At 40.0% G+C, this 18,022-nt stretch overlaps 2 protein-coding genes and 1 long non-coding RNA gene across 4 annotated transcripts in view; 1 reads left to right on the top strand and 2 right to left on the bottom strand.

Moving 5' to 3' along the window:
- The window catches only part of chrna2b (cholinergic receptor, nicotinic, alpha 2b (neuronal)), an 11,110-nt gene extending 1,893 nt beyond the window's left edge, over positions 1-9,217 (bottom strand). For both annotated transcript variants that reach the window (XM_029425635.1, XM_029425634.1), the window contains exons 1-5: positions 8,472-9,217; positions 4,674-4,825; positions 3,304-3,348; positions 2,995-3,104; positions 660-1,815 (exon numbers count right to left, since the gene is read on the bottom strand). In XM_029425635.1, the coding sequence (XP_029281495.1) occupies positions 660-1,815; positions 2,995-3,104; positions 3,304-3,348; positions 4,674-4,825; positions 8,472-8,538 (1,530 nt within the window). In that variant the 5' untranslated portion in view covers positions 8,539-9,217. The remainder of the gene's footprint in view (positions 1-659; positions 1,816-2,994; positions 3,105-3,303; positions 3,349-4,673; positions 4,826-8,471) is intronic.
- On the top strand, positions 8,178-11,986 carry LOC115003739 (uncharacterized). The gene is made up of 3 exons (XR_003831700.1): positions 8,178-8,232; positions 10,698-10,884; positions 11,851-11,986. It is a non-coding gene; the product is annotated as an uncharacterized LOC115003739 (long non-coding RNA).
- LOC115003737 (uncharacterized) lies at positions 9,672-18,022 on the bottom strand. Its single transcript, XM_029425636.1, has 3 exons — positions 17,924-18,022; positions 11,463-12,004; positions 9,672-10,806 (listed from the first exon to the last, which is right to left on the bottom strand). The coding sequence occupies exons 2-3, from the start codon at positions 11,996-11,998 to the stop codon at positions 10,668-10,670; spliced, it is 675 nt and encodes a 224-aa protein (XP_029281496.1). The 5' UTR covers positions 11,999-12,004; positions 17,924-18,022; the 3' UTR covers positions 9,672-10,667.

Genomic DNA, 18,022 nt, shown 5'->3' with positions numbered 1-18,022 from the left:
ACATATAATTCTCATAATGCTGTCATTAGTTTGTTGTTGTTCATTTACATGTCTAGTTAAAGAGATACATGACCATTCGTTTGGAGTGGTGTTTCTGGCCACATGGATAATGTGAGTCCAATATTGTCCCTCTTTAGATGTTTATTTGTTCTCCACCAGCTCTTGGGGAGAATATCAGGTTTTTTTGTCGCTAAATACTCCACTGTGTTCACCAGCTTGTAGTTAGACTCTCCCAACTGAAGTATTGAAGTTATTTCAGAATAAGGTTAAGTTAACTTTTTCCCTCCTGTTTTATATTTTTATTAATTCTTTCTCAGGGACAATGCCCGTTGATCAACATCACTGTACATGTGCCTGATGTTCAATTGGCCTTTAAAACAACAAATAAAACACGCAACATATAAACTTAGAACTGGAGAACAGTGTTAGTGTAAAACAACAGTACAGGTGTTAATACACTCGGGGAGTATGCACTGTACTTTACGATCAAATAAATCTTAAACAGGACTTCACACACACACACACACACTATGACTTGACATTTGTGTTAGTGTTATAAGTGCATTGGCCAATATTGTGAGTCGTTTTCACAGTGATACAAATGACAGGTGCCATTTAAGTTCTGATTATAGTAGATGTAGTGTGTCATTGATACTCACGCTGAAGTCGGCATCCTCGGCCCTCAGATGGTCTGCAATGTAGTGCACTCCTTCCAGAGCGCGAATAACACTTGGTGAGAGCAGGAATGTTGAGTCTGATACTGTGTTAGCTACTTTAGTCGACCTCTGAATGGGATTGACTCTGGCCCCTGTTAAGTGTCTGTTTGTCACTGCAGCCCCCTCCTGTTGGTTCTGGCTGTTCTGTTGTGTTGGGGGAGTCGACCCCGGAGGTCTGGGCGAAGGAGGGCGGAAGGAGAAATATGACGTCAGCGTTCCCAGCTCTAAATCCTCATAAGAGCTTCTCTCGGGGTCTTCTGACGGGGTCCCGTCTCTTAACCAGGTCGCCGAGGTGCTGAGGTAGTTGCCAGATTTGTACCCAGCTATCCGGCCCTGCCGCCGCTCCGCCGCCGCCTCCTGCTGCAGCAGCAGCAGCCTGCGACGTCGGCAATCTGGCGCAGGCCGTCGCATGAACAGCCAGCGTGGGATCAGGTCCAGGAACACGGAGTGGACCCAGCGGGGCATCTTGTGAGTGCTGGGAGAGCGATGGTGCACGTTGAGCACAAAGACAGTGATGACGATGGAGAGGGTGACGAAAATCATAGTGAAGAGGAGGTACTCGCCGATGAGAGGGATGACGAGGGATGTGGAGGGGATGATCTCGGTGATGAGGAGAAGGAAAACAGTGAGGGACAGCAGCACAGAGATGCACAGGGTGATCTTCTCACCACAGTCAGAGGGTAGATAGAAAACCAGAACGGTGAGGCAAGAGATCAGCAGGCAGGGAATGATGAGGTTGATGGTGTAAAACAAGGGAAGCCTTCGAATGATGAAGAAGTAAGTGATGTCGGGGTAGATCTCGTGGCAGCAGTCGTATTTCTTTGTGTTGTATGTCCCCACGGCGTTGATGATGGCCCATTCGCCGCTCTCCCAGTAGTTATTCAGGTCCACTGCGTTTTCAGTTTTCTCCAGGTCAATCTTGGCCTTGTCGTACGTCCACGAGCCAAATTTCATTTTACAGTTCTGTTGATCGAAGGGGAAGAATGTGACGTCGATGCTGCAGGAGCTCTTGTATATGGCAGGAGGGACCCAGCGGACTTTACCGGTGTGGAAGAGGTGAGCTTTCGTCATATGGGTCACAGCAAACTCGCCGTCAGCGCTGGAAAAGCAGAAGTTGTCATATGAGTGATGGTTACTTACAGTGTGAGCCCTCAGTTTAAATATCTGGGAACAAAGGTGAAAATAGAAGATAAACGATCAAATCGTGCTTCTACTACCTCCTGTGCTGAGAAAATCACCTTTTCTTAATTGAGAAACGCAGGGAAGAAATATTGTGTTTTCCCCAATAATAATCTTCTCCAGATCTTCTCTCCTCCCTTTATTGCTTTAATGGTGATAATATCTTCTGCTGAATACGTAATGATGAGCCGCTATCATTTCATCGGTTTCACACCTTTTTTATTCTCACTCACAGGTTGTTATTACACCGGCTCGATGGAGCAGAACTCCATCATCAACTCTCCCGCTTTAATCTCCATGGAGGTGGATTTAGGAGATTTACTTCACAATAGATTCACACTGAAGCGATACACGAAGGAGGGTCGTCATTTTAAAATAAATGAACTGCGTCAACATACATTAGCAGAGATGCAAAATATGTAACTAATAGAAATGTTTGACAATTTGAAACAGGAAGAACTGTTCATATCATCATTTGACTTTTTTTTAAGAGGAGCAGAATGTTTTATTATCCCTAGATGGCGCCATATACCATCCGGTAAAGAGACATACATTTGAACCATTGTATTATTGCTTAGTGTAGCTGTTAGTCTTCTCTTAACTTTCTCTGCGACTATGTTACAAGAATCCACTGTGTTATGAAAAGAAAGTTTTTAGTGTTATTCTCAAATTTCTATTAACTTTTCAATGCAGTAGACAGACATAGTTGGCTTTACCTGATGACCAATTAAACAGCATGCTTATGTTAAGTAGAGCGTACGGGATAACATTAGTCAAATAATGAGTTAGCTGATCGGCAGAAAATTAACAATTTGAATAATCAATTTATAATTCAAGCAACCAAATCACAAAAAGAAATGCGGCTCAAGCTTCTCTAAGATGTGAATATGTTATGGTTTTCTTTATCCTTTATGACCGTAAACTTTTGGGTTTTGGACTAAACAAAACAAGCAATTGGATTTATTAATCTCTTGTCTATTGGGATTGTTTTTTAGAGCCCAAACGATTAATCAGTTAATCAAAGAATAATAATGAATCATTCTTATTTGCAGCCCTAAAGTCTTTTTTCCCTCTTATGTTGCTCTCTTATCACACTTACTTGTTGTAGAGGACAATGTCTGGCACCCAAATGAGCTCTGACGGCACTCTTATGGACGTCACATTGTCATAGTCAGATGGTTTCCAGCGAAGTTTGTAGTCATTCCACTCCTGAAAGACACAAACATGTTTTTTTGGGGGGGGGGGATTATGATCCTTAATTGTCGTATAAGTAATTAAATGACTCGTAAACTTTGTGAAATTTGCACCGTAGAGGTAGGTTTTTATATCTTAACATTTTAATAGCAGATCCCCTCTGAGAAAAAAAAGAAATCTTAATAATAAATCAACGCTGACACATTTTTCTGACCTGTTTAAGCCACACGTTGGTTGTCATCATTTGGTTCTTCTCATCCTAGCAGACAGACAGACGGAAAGAGAGACAGGGAGACTGAGTTAAGGCTGTTAACTCAGGCCAGAGGAATATAAGAGAGAAGCTCTTGGAGGTTTGTCAAAGCAGACCCAAATATAGCTCGTAGCAACTTTACTTCAATGACTTGATGGATGTGAAGTGTTCTGTAGCAGTGACAGGGCAGAGGGTGCAAAATCTAGTTCTCCTAAGTTTGTTTTTGCTACTGTATATAAATGCCAAAACATACTGTTGAAAAACCACATATAATGTAAAACTGACTAAAGAGGTTAAAGTTTCAATGTCCGTAGATAGGCCGAGCAGTGCTACTCCACGAGTGCTTTGTGATTAATAAGTCATAACAAAAAATACTAAGGCACACTGCTTTGAACAATTTAAAAGCCTTTAATAAAAGAGTTTAGCGTTTACGTGTTTCAACCCCAACTTCGGTGAAGTATTGGAACCTATGCTGAGGAGTCATCTATATTGTCCCCTTATATATTTAATTCTATAAATAATATAGGTGTTTTTGTGGATATCTGATGTTATTGATTATTTATGATGAACTTAAATATATTGATGCCTTGCTGTTGGAATTGACCTAATTATGCACACACCCACTTTCTTGACTGCACCTGTGTGAATTATCCAGCGCTCCCCGGACCGCCTGTGAGCTGTCACTTGTTTATACATGACCTGAAGAAGAGTTGAAATGAGTTGGTAATAGTTCAAGGCTTTTTTCTTTTTTTAAGCAGTGTGCCCTCTTGGTTTTTTGGTTATGACTTATTGATCACAAAGCTAAGTACGTTTTGTTTTTGGTCCCGTTGCAGTGCCTTAGGTTTTGGTTAGTATAGGGAGTATTAATCATGGGGATGGCCTAGTGGTTCAAAACACTAGAAGGTTGGGAGTTCAATACCAGGCTGCCACCTGAGCAAGGTACTTAACCCTGAGTTGCTCCAGGGAGACTGTCCCTGTACTTAGTTCAATGTAAGTCGCTCTGGATAAGAGCGTCTGCTAAATGATCTGTAATGTAAAATCATACTAATTAAAGCTCTAGGGATACATTATTGCATTTAAAAATAACCTAAAATGTCTTCTACTGAGTCTTACCTTGAAACTTGTAGCATTTTGTTCACAAGTAATCAAAGTCTTGTATAAAAATCCACATCTTTAGTAAAACAAGCTGCTTTTTTTTTCCCCCATTTTGAAGTTTTTGCTTCACATTAAAAGCAGCCGCTTCCACGTCAACACACATATCTTACGTTTAATTATCCCTTCTACTAATGTTTTTATGTACTACATGAATTGGAAAAACATGTGTGACGACTCACCACATCAATGAGCTGTGCTATGGACAGTCCAAACTTGACGATGACCACATCAGAGATGTTCGGCACGGGTCTCGACCACTTGTTGTAAACAGCGAACAGCGTCTTGAAGAGCTCATCCTCAGCGTGCGAGTGGCTCTTCTCATGACAAAAAACTGCGAGAACATGAGAGTGATGGAATGTATACATTGGTCACATTTATTCAACACCGAGTAAATGAAATTCCAGATTACATTTCACTCCTATCTTTTTTTCAATTGAAATAAGCATTTAATAGATCCATTAACTATTTCTTGAACTTGAAACATATATTAGGTTTTTCAACATATAAATAAGCGAGTATGAAACTGTTAAAACTAAAGTAACTGATGTCAGTGCAAATGTCCTTTGACGTCAAGGTCCCCTGGTCAGTTTTAACTTTGTTTAGTTGGCATTCAGCAGTTAATATTTGATGGTATGATAACGAGTAAGTACTGTGGAAGTTGCACAGTATATGGAGATCATATCCATCTTCTCTCATCCGAGTCTCCTCTAATCCTCACTTAACAAACTGCAGTAAATCAGGCTGGCAGGATAGTGTGGCTTTTGGGAGTGAAGGTGAGTTTTGTGTTTCAGCTCTAAACATCTAAGACCTTTCTTGGTAAAGTCTTATCGACTTTTCCTCATCTTAGCAAATCTTTTGATCTGATGATCTGATCTCCACATGTGGGTCGTCTGCTAAACCCTCTTGAGGTGAGCAGGAGGAGACGGGAAGTATTTCCCTCTTCAGCAACACCATTTCAACTCTCTTTATCCCTCAAATGGTATTACTATGTCTGTGTTGCTTCACAGTGAGAGGTGGCTTAATCAAATTGATTTTGAACATGCAGTCGAGACAGATTTGCGTACAAGCTCAGACTCAGCTCACTGTATTGTTTTCCTGCAGAATAAATAGCATGGAAATAGACAGGAATCCCGCTCCTTGGGGGATTACCGCTTCCACCTTCATCAATGTAGTCAGAGTCAATTACACACATCATTGCTTGCTTGTGTTTAGTGGAGGTGAGCTAATTTCTCACGAGTGAAGGGTGTTTATTGTCGAGCTGTCTGTCACTCTGTGTTACAGCTGATGCATGAAACAATTAACTCACATTATTCACTGCGAAGCAGAGGGGGACGACACCATGGTTTAAATTTGTGTATACTGTATCCTGACCGATACTGGATTTCTGAAACCAATATTTGATATTAAAGAGTTCATATAGCGCCAATATTCATTTTTAACTAAGACAAAAATGTTTGATAAGAATCCTTTAAACGTGTTTTCTAATGAATTGCTACCAAGATACGTACAGAGTGGGACACTTTACATTTAACACAACTATGCAATGGTGCGACTGTTTATAAACTAGTCCAAACATATCATTGGCTTTACTGTGTTTGGAATAACTAACGTTACAACTGATCATTTCAATAACTCCAATTAATCCATCCAGCTCTAGTGTATAGAGTATGTGTGAACCTGCATTAGTCATTCATTCTCCTGTTGAAAATGAAATCTATGCATTATTTAATGTACATAAAGAGAACTTATCTTATAAACAAATATCTCATGGCAGCGTCTCCCTCGAGATTTATGTAAGGAATTGTTGAAGTAAAGCATCACAGCAAAGCCAAACCTCAAGAATCAATATAAAAAAAATCAATAGAGATGCCATTGGGTTTACAAGCCATTAACACCCACTCCCTCTGGATCTCTAAATTTGACAGTGTAAGGGTGTAATGCAACGCAATGAAGTGTGCTTCCATCAAAGATCCTAAAACGATACCTTGGACCCCCTGCATCTGGCAGCAGTCATGGTTGCTCAGCCAAGGCCGCATCATTACCTGACCGTGGGCGAGTTGTAGTTCTGACGACCACATTGACAAGTATTTACAACCTATAGCTGGAGGATAGTCCAGTTTGAGGATAACCAGGAGAGATGCTTAAATGTGGCATGGAGTAAACCTGGAGGGATGCAAGCAAATCTGTTTAAATGATTTATTGCCTCTGCTAATTCCTTGGCCTGAGGGTCTTTAACAGAGAAAGCCTGGACAAATATGCAGATGAAGTGTCTATGTAACACTGCTGTCTTACAACTGTGGTCTGTGGATATCATGTGAAGTGACAATTTTGGAAAGGCATAATTGTTTTAGAAAATAAAAAGAAAGGATCAGAGTTCATTTGCTCATGGTACACTTGTGCTCATCTCGTGCCATCATGAACTAATTTCACTCTGGCAAACAAGCGTGCACCAGAGACTTCTTATCTGCTCTCTTCACAGTCAGGATGGTGCACGTTCATCAGTCTGTGCATCTGGGAGGGACCAGATGTGAGGCTTAAAAAGAAAAAAGGCTCTTGGGTGCCATAGATCAAAGGCTCTTGCCAACGGAGACTTGAAATGAGATGACACCTCCAACATCCAGCACACCGGGCCGTGCATGTTGGATCGTGGCCAAGCCCCTTGGCGAGGGGTATGAAACACTGACCAGTTTAGATGACAGAGTCAGCAGCTTCTCAAGCCAGAGGCGCTCTCGTGAAATTGGACTGTCAAATATTTAAGAGTAAAAAGTTCACTTAAAAAAACTACATGCAACAATTATACATGTGTTGAACTCAGTGACATAATGAGAAGTATATTGGCAGGAGATCAAGCACCTGCACACCTGATCGCTGTAGCATGACAAGATGGAGGGAGTGGACTAAGAAGCTACAATTCATTTTCAAACCCTCTCTCACGTACGCCACAAGAACAACTGTTACTTTTATTTGAGTTAAGAGATAACTCATAAACACCCATGTAGAATCTCCTAAATCAATAAATAGAGCTGCCCTGAGTTCCACTGTGAAGCGTGAAGATTTTAAAGTTAAACTGAAATGAACTGTAAACATCTTAGACACGGTTTCCACAAATATGTAGAAAAAAAAGGTCTTATCCTCTTGAAAAATGTGAACAATGGATGCAGTATAATAATAATAGTGAGAAATTAAAATTTCAGCTTGAGATAAAGGGAATTAATTTGGGTTGAAAAACAAATATGCTTCTTTTGTCTGTTGCTGTTTTTGAGAAACATATTTTAACCTTTAACACCCACTGAAAATATAAACTATGACTAAACTGTTGTAGCATACTATGTGTGGTGTATTAGCCCACTGTTCTGAGGATTTGTACATGTTTAGTGCACTGTTTCTCTCTGGCATCTTCTAAATTGGCATGGTTAAGGATAATAAACTCTGGTATGGTAGCCTCACAGAGAGAAGCTAGCTTTTATCAGCTTTGTGTTATATTTATTTTCAATAAATGCTGTGAAAGATGGAGGGCTGCCTAAATCTACAAGCAGTGGTAAAACTCTTTCAAAATTCACGTCTGGCTGTCACATTTCAAAAACAAACGTAAAACAAATACTGTCGCATGAGCTGAAGTAACTTTGTACCAGTTGGTAATACTGTAATTTAAACAGATTGGCGCGAGGCGATGATTTAACTACGAGAAAAGCATTGTGGGAGATTTGGGTGAAAGCGCGCAGGTGTTGAGATTGAAAGGTAAATTTACTAATTTTAATATCTTATTATGAATTCGTATGTTAGCACTATCGTGAATTAAAATGTTTAATAATGTCGAAGAGTTCGCGTGGTGAAATGTCGGCTTAAACGTGACATTTTGCTTTTCCAAGTGGTCCTTGCCGTTACGACAACGGTAGCGTGTTAATCTCCCGGTAACTAAACTCCGTTTATGTAAGGCACGTTGAAACCCCAGTAACATATTTTTAAAAAGTGCTTACCTGACTGACACAAGAGTAGCGAGCAGAGAAAAGCCGTCCTCACAGAGAACAGGTGGTTGTGTCCCATTTTCCACTCTGCTAGTAAGAAGTCCAACTTCACTGGAGAGCACGGAGTTGTGTCCGTCCGCTGTCAAAACGTTAGCTTGAAAACGTGTTTTGTGAGCAAAAACTGTCATCTTCGCTGCTGGGAGGCATATCAGGACAACTTCACCACTACTGTTAGTATTCTGCGTTTACATCTGTGAGTCGACGATACTCTGACTGAATAATTTGAATGTCTTTTCTCTAAAGCTCAGCATCGATATATGTGTCACTGTTTACACTTAAGCCCTGCTTAGACATGATGAGAGCTGTGAGATGTGCATCTTGTTTCAGCGCTCCAACAGCGTGTCCGCGCAATAAGTCTGTGGGCCATCCGGTGCTGAAGCTGGGAGCGGCAACTGTATCACTGTAGCTTACCTCTGATGCATTTGAAGATTTAAGTTCCAGTTCATAATATTGTCTATACTAATCGGGTCGCAAGGAACATAATTGATTTACCGAAACTACTCCGGTTTTGATGCCGTTATCCAAACAACTCTACCCTTTTACGCACGGTGCCAATAATTTACGCGTCCTTGGTGCCCTTATCTAAGACTTCGATAACTATTTACATATTTAAATTAGCTCTTTTCCATTATTTTGAAGCGTTTTTAGTGACCACTCTGGTCTCTTAGGTCCGCGAAAAAAGCATCATCCACTGTGAGAAGACGGGACACATCTGAGTACTCCGGGTCTTTCATCTGGTACCTATAACAGTCCCTCCTCCTTTATCTCTCTTGCGCACACACACACGCACACACACACACACACACACACACACACACACACACACACACACACACACACACACACACACACACACACACACACCATCTTAAAAGTAGTGTAGAATAGAAAATGATCGATTACTCAAATTACATCTCATTTGCTCCAAATGAGTAAAGACTGATCGTTTACTTGTTTAATAAAACATTAAAGGATGTGTAAATGACATGCAACTGAAACGTCCATTGGATATTTCTGTAGGAGACAGCTAGAGGGCAGACTAGGTGAATGAATATGCCTTGTGAAGTTTTAGTCCCCCTAAATATTAATGAGTTGAAGATGTGCAAGCATGGCAACAAAAGAAAACAGGCTGATTTATTGTTTGTTGCTGTTTACTGGATAAAGCATGTTTCTCTCATACATTGTACACACATATATTGCACTTTAAAAAAAAAATGATTTCAAACATGATTGAAAGCATTCTCTCTCACAAGTCCTGGCAGGGTTAGAGAGAGAATAGCACAATAGAGCTGGATACACAACAAAAGTGTGTTTCTCACATTTGAACGGGTGAATCCAGCTGAGACACCCACAGAGGTTTTTCTGATCCTAAGGTTTACATTTTATGTGAAAGCTCACAGGTATTCCTTTTTAAAACAATGTTCAGATTCAGTGGTGCTACTTTTAAAGAGCTTTATTGCGTTTTTATATGGTGTGTTTCCTGCTTATTTCTTCCTAATCACAATCAGGAATTGTCAAATTGTTTAAACAATATCTCGTCCCTCATCCGTAGGTTATTGCATTGTTTTCGGCAACAGATGACAACAACAGATGACAATACTTTATAACAATGCGGTCCCGGTTGCAGTCTTGTCCTTTTTATTTTTATTTTTTATTTTTATGTCCATTGGAACACACTAGTCATCCTAAACGTATCCTGCCCTCCGTCCTCACCCTGGAACCAGATGGCCGATCTATAGCTTCTTCTGGAGAAGACCAGCCGAGCCATTATGTTTGGTCTCTGATGGCCAATCTAGTTTGATCCATAAACACTCAACTTGGCTTAAACCTGCACCACATACTGTTACCACATTCGACCTTACGCAATTCCACAAATAATGGCTGGATGGAAAAATACTATTTTATGGGTTATAGGATTTGACTTCAGTGAAAAGGAAACTTGTTTTTTTTTTACTCAACAATTGTTTTTTGCTGTGTTCCCTCAACTTATGTCATCTTTTAAACCATGTTGATTCCTCATACAGTTAAATTCATTTAAAATATAGAACACCAATTTCTTCCCTTATGTTGGGTCTCACAAAGGTTACCAAAACATCATCACCGAGTTGGAGGGATGACATACACACAGCAATTCTTTTCACCGCGTTCTTAGCGATGAATTTTGGCAATGTCTTTCAGCTGCTTGGTGAATGAAGCATGCAGGGCCTGTGAGGAGATGTCCAGCCTGTTGGCGATGTCCACTGCAGCACGGACCATGTCTTCCAAGGCCAAGGACTCGTCCCTGATTCTGCTCCGGAAAGACAAACAACCCAGGTCACCAGGAGTGAAGGGAAGGAAGGAGCGGGTACAGATGTGGAGAGAGACAGTAAGTGAAAGGGGCTGAGGACATTAAATACATTAAACGGGCGGGGGGGTAATACATATGGTTGCAGTTAAAGCTGGATTTGTAGTCGGAAAGATCGTGTAAAGTGGAAGACGTATAACATGTAATGCAAAGCACAGGACAAAAAGAAGACGTTATTTTGCATTTAAAAATAGTCCTTTTAGAGGTGCACCATAACATGACGTGAATGCTTTTTAGTATTCAAGTAGTATACCGAAACCTTGATGCCAATCTAGACTGCAAGCAGAGACACAATACAGGAGCCGTGCATCATGATAATAATGTTACTGCTCATTTCTTTTGATTGACATGTGCATTATAACGACGGGATGAAACAGCAGTCATCACCGCAGTCGCCTATGCTCTGAAAAAAGGCAACAGATTGCCTCTCTCTGCCATCATTTGAACACTTCTCTCTCACAATTTCTGTTACCAGCATTAATTTGTTTACGTCTTCAGTACGCCAACAAACAGGAACTGATCTTTTGTTAGCTGCTCTCATTACATTTCAGCCTTGTCATTCTTCTTTACTTCTTGAAAAACAAATGTGTTGCACTCACTTCTGCATCCCAGCGCCCAACACTTCCCCCTCCAGCTGCTTTTCCATATCATCTTCAGCTTTCTCTACCACCTCGTGGCAACTCTTGTGGTCCTCTTGGATGCCAATTACATTTTCCTTAATCACATCTTCATAGCTCTGATCCCCCACCTCTGCCCCCACAAACTCCACCAAGTTCTCCATCACTGCCTTGTTCCCATGCTGGATGGCCTGCAGATAGGATATCTCCTCTTTCTGGGCCTTCAGCCTTCGAGCCGTAGCAGCGTTGGTGCTGAAGTGGACCGAGCACTTGTCCGGTTGAGGCTCATACTGCAGCGTTGGTGAGGGTGAGGGTGATGGTGAGAAAGCTGATGATGTGATCCAGTCCTGATTGTTTCTTATCCTCACAGGCTCATCACCAACTGCCTGAGATGTGTCATTGGTGGCCATTACAGCCGAGGAGATGTCAAAGCCTGAACCCCAATCTCCACTTTGGCAGAGTATTGGGGTTGCCATGGACACCCAGGCCAAGAGGAAGGGCATCCAACAGCGCCACATGGTAACCTGCAAACAGGAGGTGAGGTGAGTGACTGTGAGTAACTTGATCAACAGGTGAAGAGGCACCTTAAAGGCCCTGTCACACATGTCCGTATGGCAGAAACGTATGCTGGCGTATATGAAAATTAGTCAGAGTCCAAATACGTCCAACATTTCATCGGATCGGAAAAGTGAACGTATACAGATACGCATGTCTAACCTATTGATAGCGCATCACTTACTTATACAAAATGTATCAGACGAATGTCCAACAAATGCATAAGATATACAAAAATATGGCGTATACAAAATATCGGGCAACACGCTGGTGTACGTTGATATAAGGTAAGGTATAAGTAGTATTCGTTAAGAGCTCACTGTGTTACGCTGGGGTGCGTTGTTGAACGCTGATGTTTTGAGCATGTTCAAAATTACCGGACGTACCCGACGTGTGCTTCATAAAATATGCATACGTTACGTTAGACATACGTGAATACAGAATACCTACGTGAATACAGTACGTAAATATCTATGTGAATACCTACGTGACTACGTTAGAGGTACGTTAGATTTCGGCTACGTCGGCTGACGGTGAACCCTACAGCCAGTTTATTGATAACGAGTGGATACCCTATTCCTACCCTATGTTAAGATGATGCCTGACGACGGAGTAACTTATTAAACGTGTTTCTACAGTACAGCTAGCGTTCAGCATGTTAGCCGTTCTCCAGCATCAGCATGACGTGAACCAGATGGCACTTTTCCAGCTGTTGGCCAGACGCTCTGATACGTTTTAAATAAGTAAGTGATACGCTATCAATGTTTGACATACGTATAATAATTCGTTATGTAGTCGTTATGTATACGTCAGCTACAACACCGCTGTGGAAAAGTTGGACGTATTTGGACTCTGACACATTTTGAGCTACTTTTCATATACACCGGTATACGTTTCTGCCATACGGAGCTGTGTGACAGGGCCGAATGTCTGGCGTGTTCAGTGTATCGTCTGCGTCCTTCAAACGATCACAACTTACCCTTAATTTATATCAACGTATTGCCGATATTTCGTATACGCCAGCATATGTTTCTGCCATACGGAAATGTGTGACAGGGCCTTAAAGGACTTTTCAGCTATTTTGGGGAAATATGCTTTTTTGATCTCTTGCAGAGAGTGAGATTAAAAGATTGATATAGGGGCGTCCCGGTAGCTCAACCGGTAGCACAGGCATCCCATATACAAAGGCTTAGTCCTTGCCCACAGCGGCCACTGGTTCGAGTCCAACCTTTGGCGTTTGCTGTATGTCGTTCCCTCTCTCTCCCCCTTTCACAATCTACACTTCTCTATCATAAAGGCATGAAAAGCCCAATAATATAACTTCGCTTAGTTTAGCATGAAGACTGGAAACAGGGAAACAACTGGCTGCTGGTTGTAGCTTTGTATTTAACCGATGTGAGAGTGATATCAATCTTCTCAACTAACTTTCTGCAAAACGTGATTTCCCAAAATGTCAAATTATTTCTATAAAAATCTAAATCATTCACTCAATGTCTCCAGCTATCAATTTACCAAACAAATTAACGACGCTAAGATAAATAAGTGCAAATGCATGTTTGAAGACATCTTTAGAAAAGTCAATATTTCTGCAGAACTTCGGAGCACTGAGGGAATATTAAGTGCGGACCCTCATTTGTCCATTATTACCTCTTTTAAATCCAAGCTTCTTCACTCTGCTCCCTCAGTAATCAGGGATAAACAATTAATTTTAACATGATTTGAGCTGTAAATCCAAAGACAATGTTTTATTAGGTACATTAGAACAACTCAAAGTCTAATCTGAAGGTTTCCCATCGGACTTTCTGTTTGAAGCAGATTTATTTAAATTATAGAAACATCGGATTGTTGTTATGCACAAAGAAAAGTGCTCTGGTGGCTTAAAAGACTAAACCACATTAAGGGGACTTCATTTGAAAATCATGACCTTTTGACATTTATTGTATGCTTTTCCCATTCGCCTTCCAGTAATATAGAAATAGCTTCTGTTTAATCTTTAATATTGTAGTTGCTCAAAAATGAAATGGCTCTGAATGTCACACTGAATATTTTAGCAGGGATCATTTCATAGCAATGTATAGTTTATGAGCTCACATTGAACGTTTGTAATATGCCACTGAAACTTTATATAATGTTATACAAATGCAATATATACTATTTAGTCCAAGAAGCAGGCTGCTTTACGTTTCAAAATGTAATCACTTAATGTTATATAGCTTGATATCTTTTCTTTGTAAACCATCTAAAATTATAGGGTTTGATCCTCTTTTGAAATTTCCTTACGGTTGTTTCAGGTGTTTGTTTTCTTCTAGTGAAAAAAAAATATTTTAAGCACAAAATTAAAAAAACACATTTCAAATTGTTCAAATTAAATAAATAAAGTAAAACTAAAAACAGGTTTCTCAAATTTGTTCGTCCTACTTCAGTCCTATCAGGCTACGTCCCGTCAATGAATAGAAATCCTTCGTAGGTCAGATGTTCAAATCTTGAATTTTGGTGTCTGAATTTCACTGATGCAAGTTTAGCTGAACTTTTAGATCTGAATTTGACAAACTGAATACTTGAATATTGTTGTTTTGGAATAAATGGACACTTGAATACTTTAAATCAAGTTTTTGAAATTGGTTTAATTTATGTAAACAAAGTTTAAATCAATACAGACAGATGGTTTTCAAAGGATTATAAAACAGTGGTATTTAAATTCCAACATTAAGTATTCAGTCACGTTTATATTTCACAATTAAATATTCAGTTTTTTTTATAAGATTCTAATTATTACATCAACGCCACATGACAACATCTCTAATTGTGCTTTTTAAGAGAAAATACAAGTCTTTCCAGGAGAAATTATATTTGTTTCCCACTCTTCTCTAACACCACTGCTGTAAAACGCTGGCTGCTTGTGTTATGTTTACACGAGACCTAGCGTCAGACTCTGTGGTTGGGCCTTGGCTTAGCAGATGCATGAGTTGTGTTACGCTAGGGCTGTACAAGTTAACATAGGCCCTTACAGCCGTGTGTGTTGTTTTTGGTAACTAGCAGCTGTCTGGGGTTCTTTCATAGCGTCTATTCACCTCGTAAATCCTTACAACACATAAGAGTACAGTGAGGGAGTTGCTTGTGCAAAACCTTCTCTCATCAGCTGTCACTGTTCACAAATTCTGGTATGTTGTTGTGTACTTGCCTCTCCTCTCTACATGTGTTGCAGTCAAACAGCAACAGTGTCACTTTATCAGTTTCTCTCCTGGGCATCTGGAAATATATTTAAAACCCAAACCAGGCCTGTGGCGTGGAGGCATTGCAGAGCTCATTCTGCTGTCGGAGCACCTTTTGGTTTCAGCTGCACGTTACTTTTACTTTTACTTCAAATTTGAGTTGGTTGGCTTGCACCTTTTGCCATGTTTTGTTGAGAAATGCCGAATGAATGCCCAGTCATGCACCGTAAAATTGTCTATTTATTTTAAGATGAGTTGAGGTGTGGCCCAAACCCATAAAACAACCAACTGTTGGCCGCTCTGTCTCTCTCTCCCTCTGTTTCTGATTACTTCACATGGTGACCTCACATATGTTACAGCAGCTGTACGAAGAGTATTTAACAGAAACCTTCAAACCTATCCAGACTGCAAGTTGAGACACGATCCAGGAGCTTTGCTTCAATTGACAATTTATTGTGATCGACAATTGATATCACCAACTGGAATAAAACCAATTTTAATTAGTTATTTCCAGAGGTGAAAATTGTCACGATGAATGAATTTTGTTATTTGAACAGTTTGAATACTTCAGATATTATGTACAAACGTCATTGTACTATAATGGATTTCTGCTGCACCAATCATACACTGTGTACCCTCAAGTGTGAACATCTTAAGAAAAATATAAAAAAAAGAAAAACACATTTGTTTTGAAATGGGCAACATTCAGAAGCTCTGTACTGTGAAACTTGTCATAAACTGAATGACGTCTCCAGCTTCTAATTAGAGAGCTGCAGAACAGCAAGTCCAAAACTTTTATTACTCTGAACTTTTACTGCACTTGTTAGGATGTATATAACTCAAAACCTCATGGCATAGAGTGACAACACTTTCAGCCCAGGGACAGAACGCAGGCAAATGGAAATCTGATTCATCCTAAAATGTAACTTTATTGTCTCTGTGTTCAATCACCATCGCAGCAGTAAAAGGCAAGTCAAAGGACATTTACTGACATCAATTCCGTCTCTAAAAGGCCCGCTAACTTGAAGCCCACATGCTCCTCTCTGTATCACAGATTGGCAGGAGCAGTGGCCTTTGTCTTTTGAAAAATGACTTCACAATTACCACGCTGGCGTCTTGAGGTTCAGTTTAACAGTGTTTGTGTTAGAGTCTCTGCGGCCTGTAGTGACCCTTTTTGGCTTCGCAGTGAAAGATCTGTCATTATGAAGTGGCATTTATAGGCTGACTTTTCTTTTGGCTTAAAATAGCAGAAGCTCGCCTGCAGAGGGGAAGAAGTTCACCGCCAAAAGCTCAGACACCGATGAGATTTTTCGATTCTTGTTTTTAATCTTTGAAGTACCTTACTTAATGGTTCTTCTGACAGCAGCGGTGCAGTGGTTATTAATTGATTGATTTACTATACAACTAAATTTATATTTCATATTTATTGTTAAGTGTTAATTGCATGTCCAGAACAACTTTTTAATTCTACTTTGACTATAGCCCGTATGCACTCTGGTGCAAAACATAGTGTAGGCTGCACAATGACATTAGAATATGCAATTTCCCACCTTGACTGAGTTACTAACGATTAATTTCTCTATTAATGAATTGGTCTAAAAATGTATTTAATGTAGAACAAAAATGCTTATCACAATTTCCTAAAGTTTAGGTAAACGTCTTAAAATAGCTTATTTTATGTGACCAACTATCGAAAACTAAAACAATGATCTGCTAATATAGGAGTTGGAATAACGGGCTGTTTGGCATATTTGCCTCCAAAAATGAATAATCCATCGATTATCAAAATGGTTTACAAAATATTTCTTTGGTCACTCAATTATTAGATTAATTAAGTAGTTGTGTCAGCTTTAAAATTAATTGATGAACTACGTCAATTGCAGAATGGCACGGTTGTCATATATTTACAGAGAAAATCTCTTATTTGTCAAAGTGAACCTGGAACGTGATACTGATCCCTGGCTCATCCTTAGCTGTGGGCCAGAGCTAATCTGAGTGTTTGTGCTGTCGCTGCAGCTCAACCTTCTGGCCCCTCATGTCAAGCCTGAACAGGTGTGTTTCACAGGTGTCACAACACTCAACCGCTTCAATGTTGTTATGACAACAAGGTCTTTGGCGATAAGCCAGTAAACATATAGAGGCCACACAGGTTCAGTGTGGATATACAGTTCAATGATGGGTAATGAGAGTGGAGAAATACATGTACTTGGCAGCAATATAATGCGAGAGATAAGTAGAGATATCTTTGCACACACGCACCTTTACACATACACACACACACATATATCTCAACAGTACTGTACATAAACACAATCTGACAAAGAAAAAGGGTAATTTCTCTTTAACTTACCTTTGATTTCAATTCAACTCTAAAGCAACATCAGTAACAGTATTGTACAACCAAACAATAATTTAATTATATAATACATATAAATGCCATGATAATGTAACAGTAGGCTGTTTGTGAGTTCAAGTTATATTTGTTTTATTTTTACCAGTGGAGTGCCAGGTGAGAAAGCCCCATTAACTTCCCCATTACACTCTATAACTAAAGTTTTATAAATCCAAAAACCAAACTTACCAAACTCCGGTAATTTTTCACAGATAAATTCTCAAGCAAAAATGATTCAAAAGGCTCAGGACTACCATTCACAGGCACAGAGAAACAATACTCACTTGGTTTTCTTCTTCTTCATGTCAGGGGAAAAAATGCAGACACACGCACACACAATTAGGGTTTGGCTGTAGAGTGTGGTCGTCTTGTGTGCCCCTGTC

Source organism: Cottoperca gobio, chromosome 24 (genome assembly GCF_900634415.1).
Source record: "Cottoperca gobio chromosome 24, fCotGob3.1, whole genome shotgun sequence".
In the NCBI taxonomy this organism is placed as follows: Eukaryota; Metazoa; Chordata; class Actinopteri; order Perciformes; family Bovichtidae; genus Cottoperca; species Cottoperca gobio.
The sequence above is the reverse complement of the archived record's forward strand: the minus strand, read 5'-3'. Positions and strand labels throughout refer to the sequence as shown.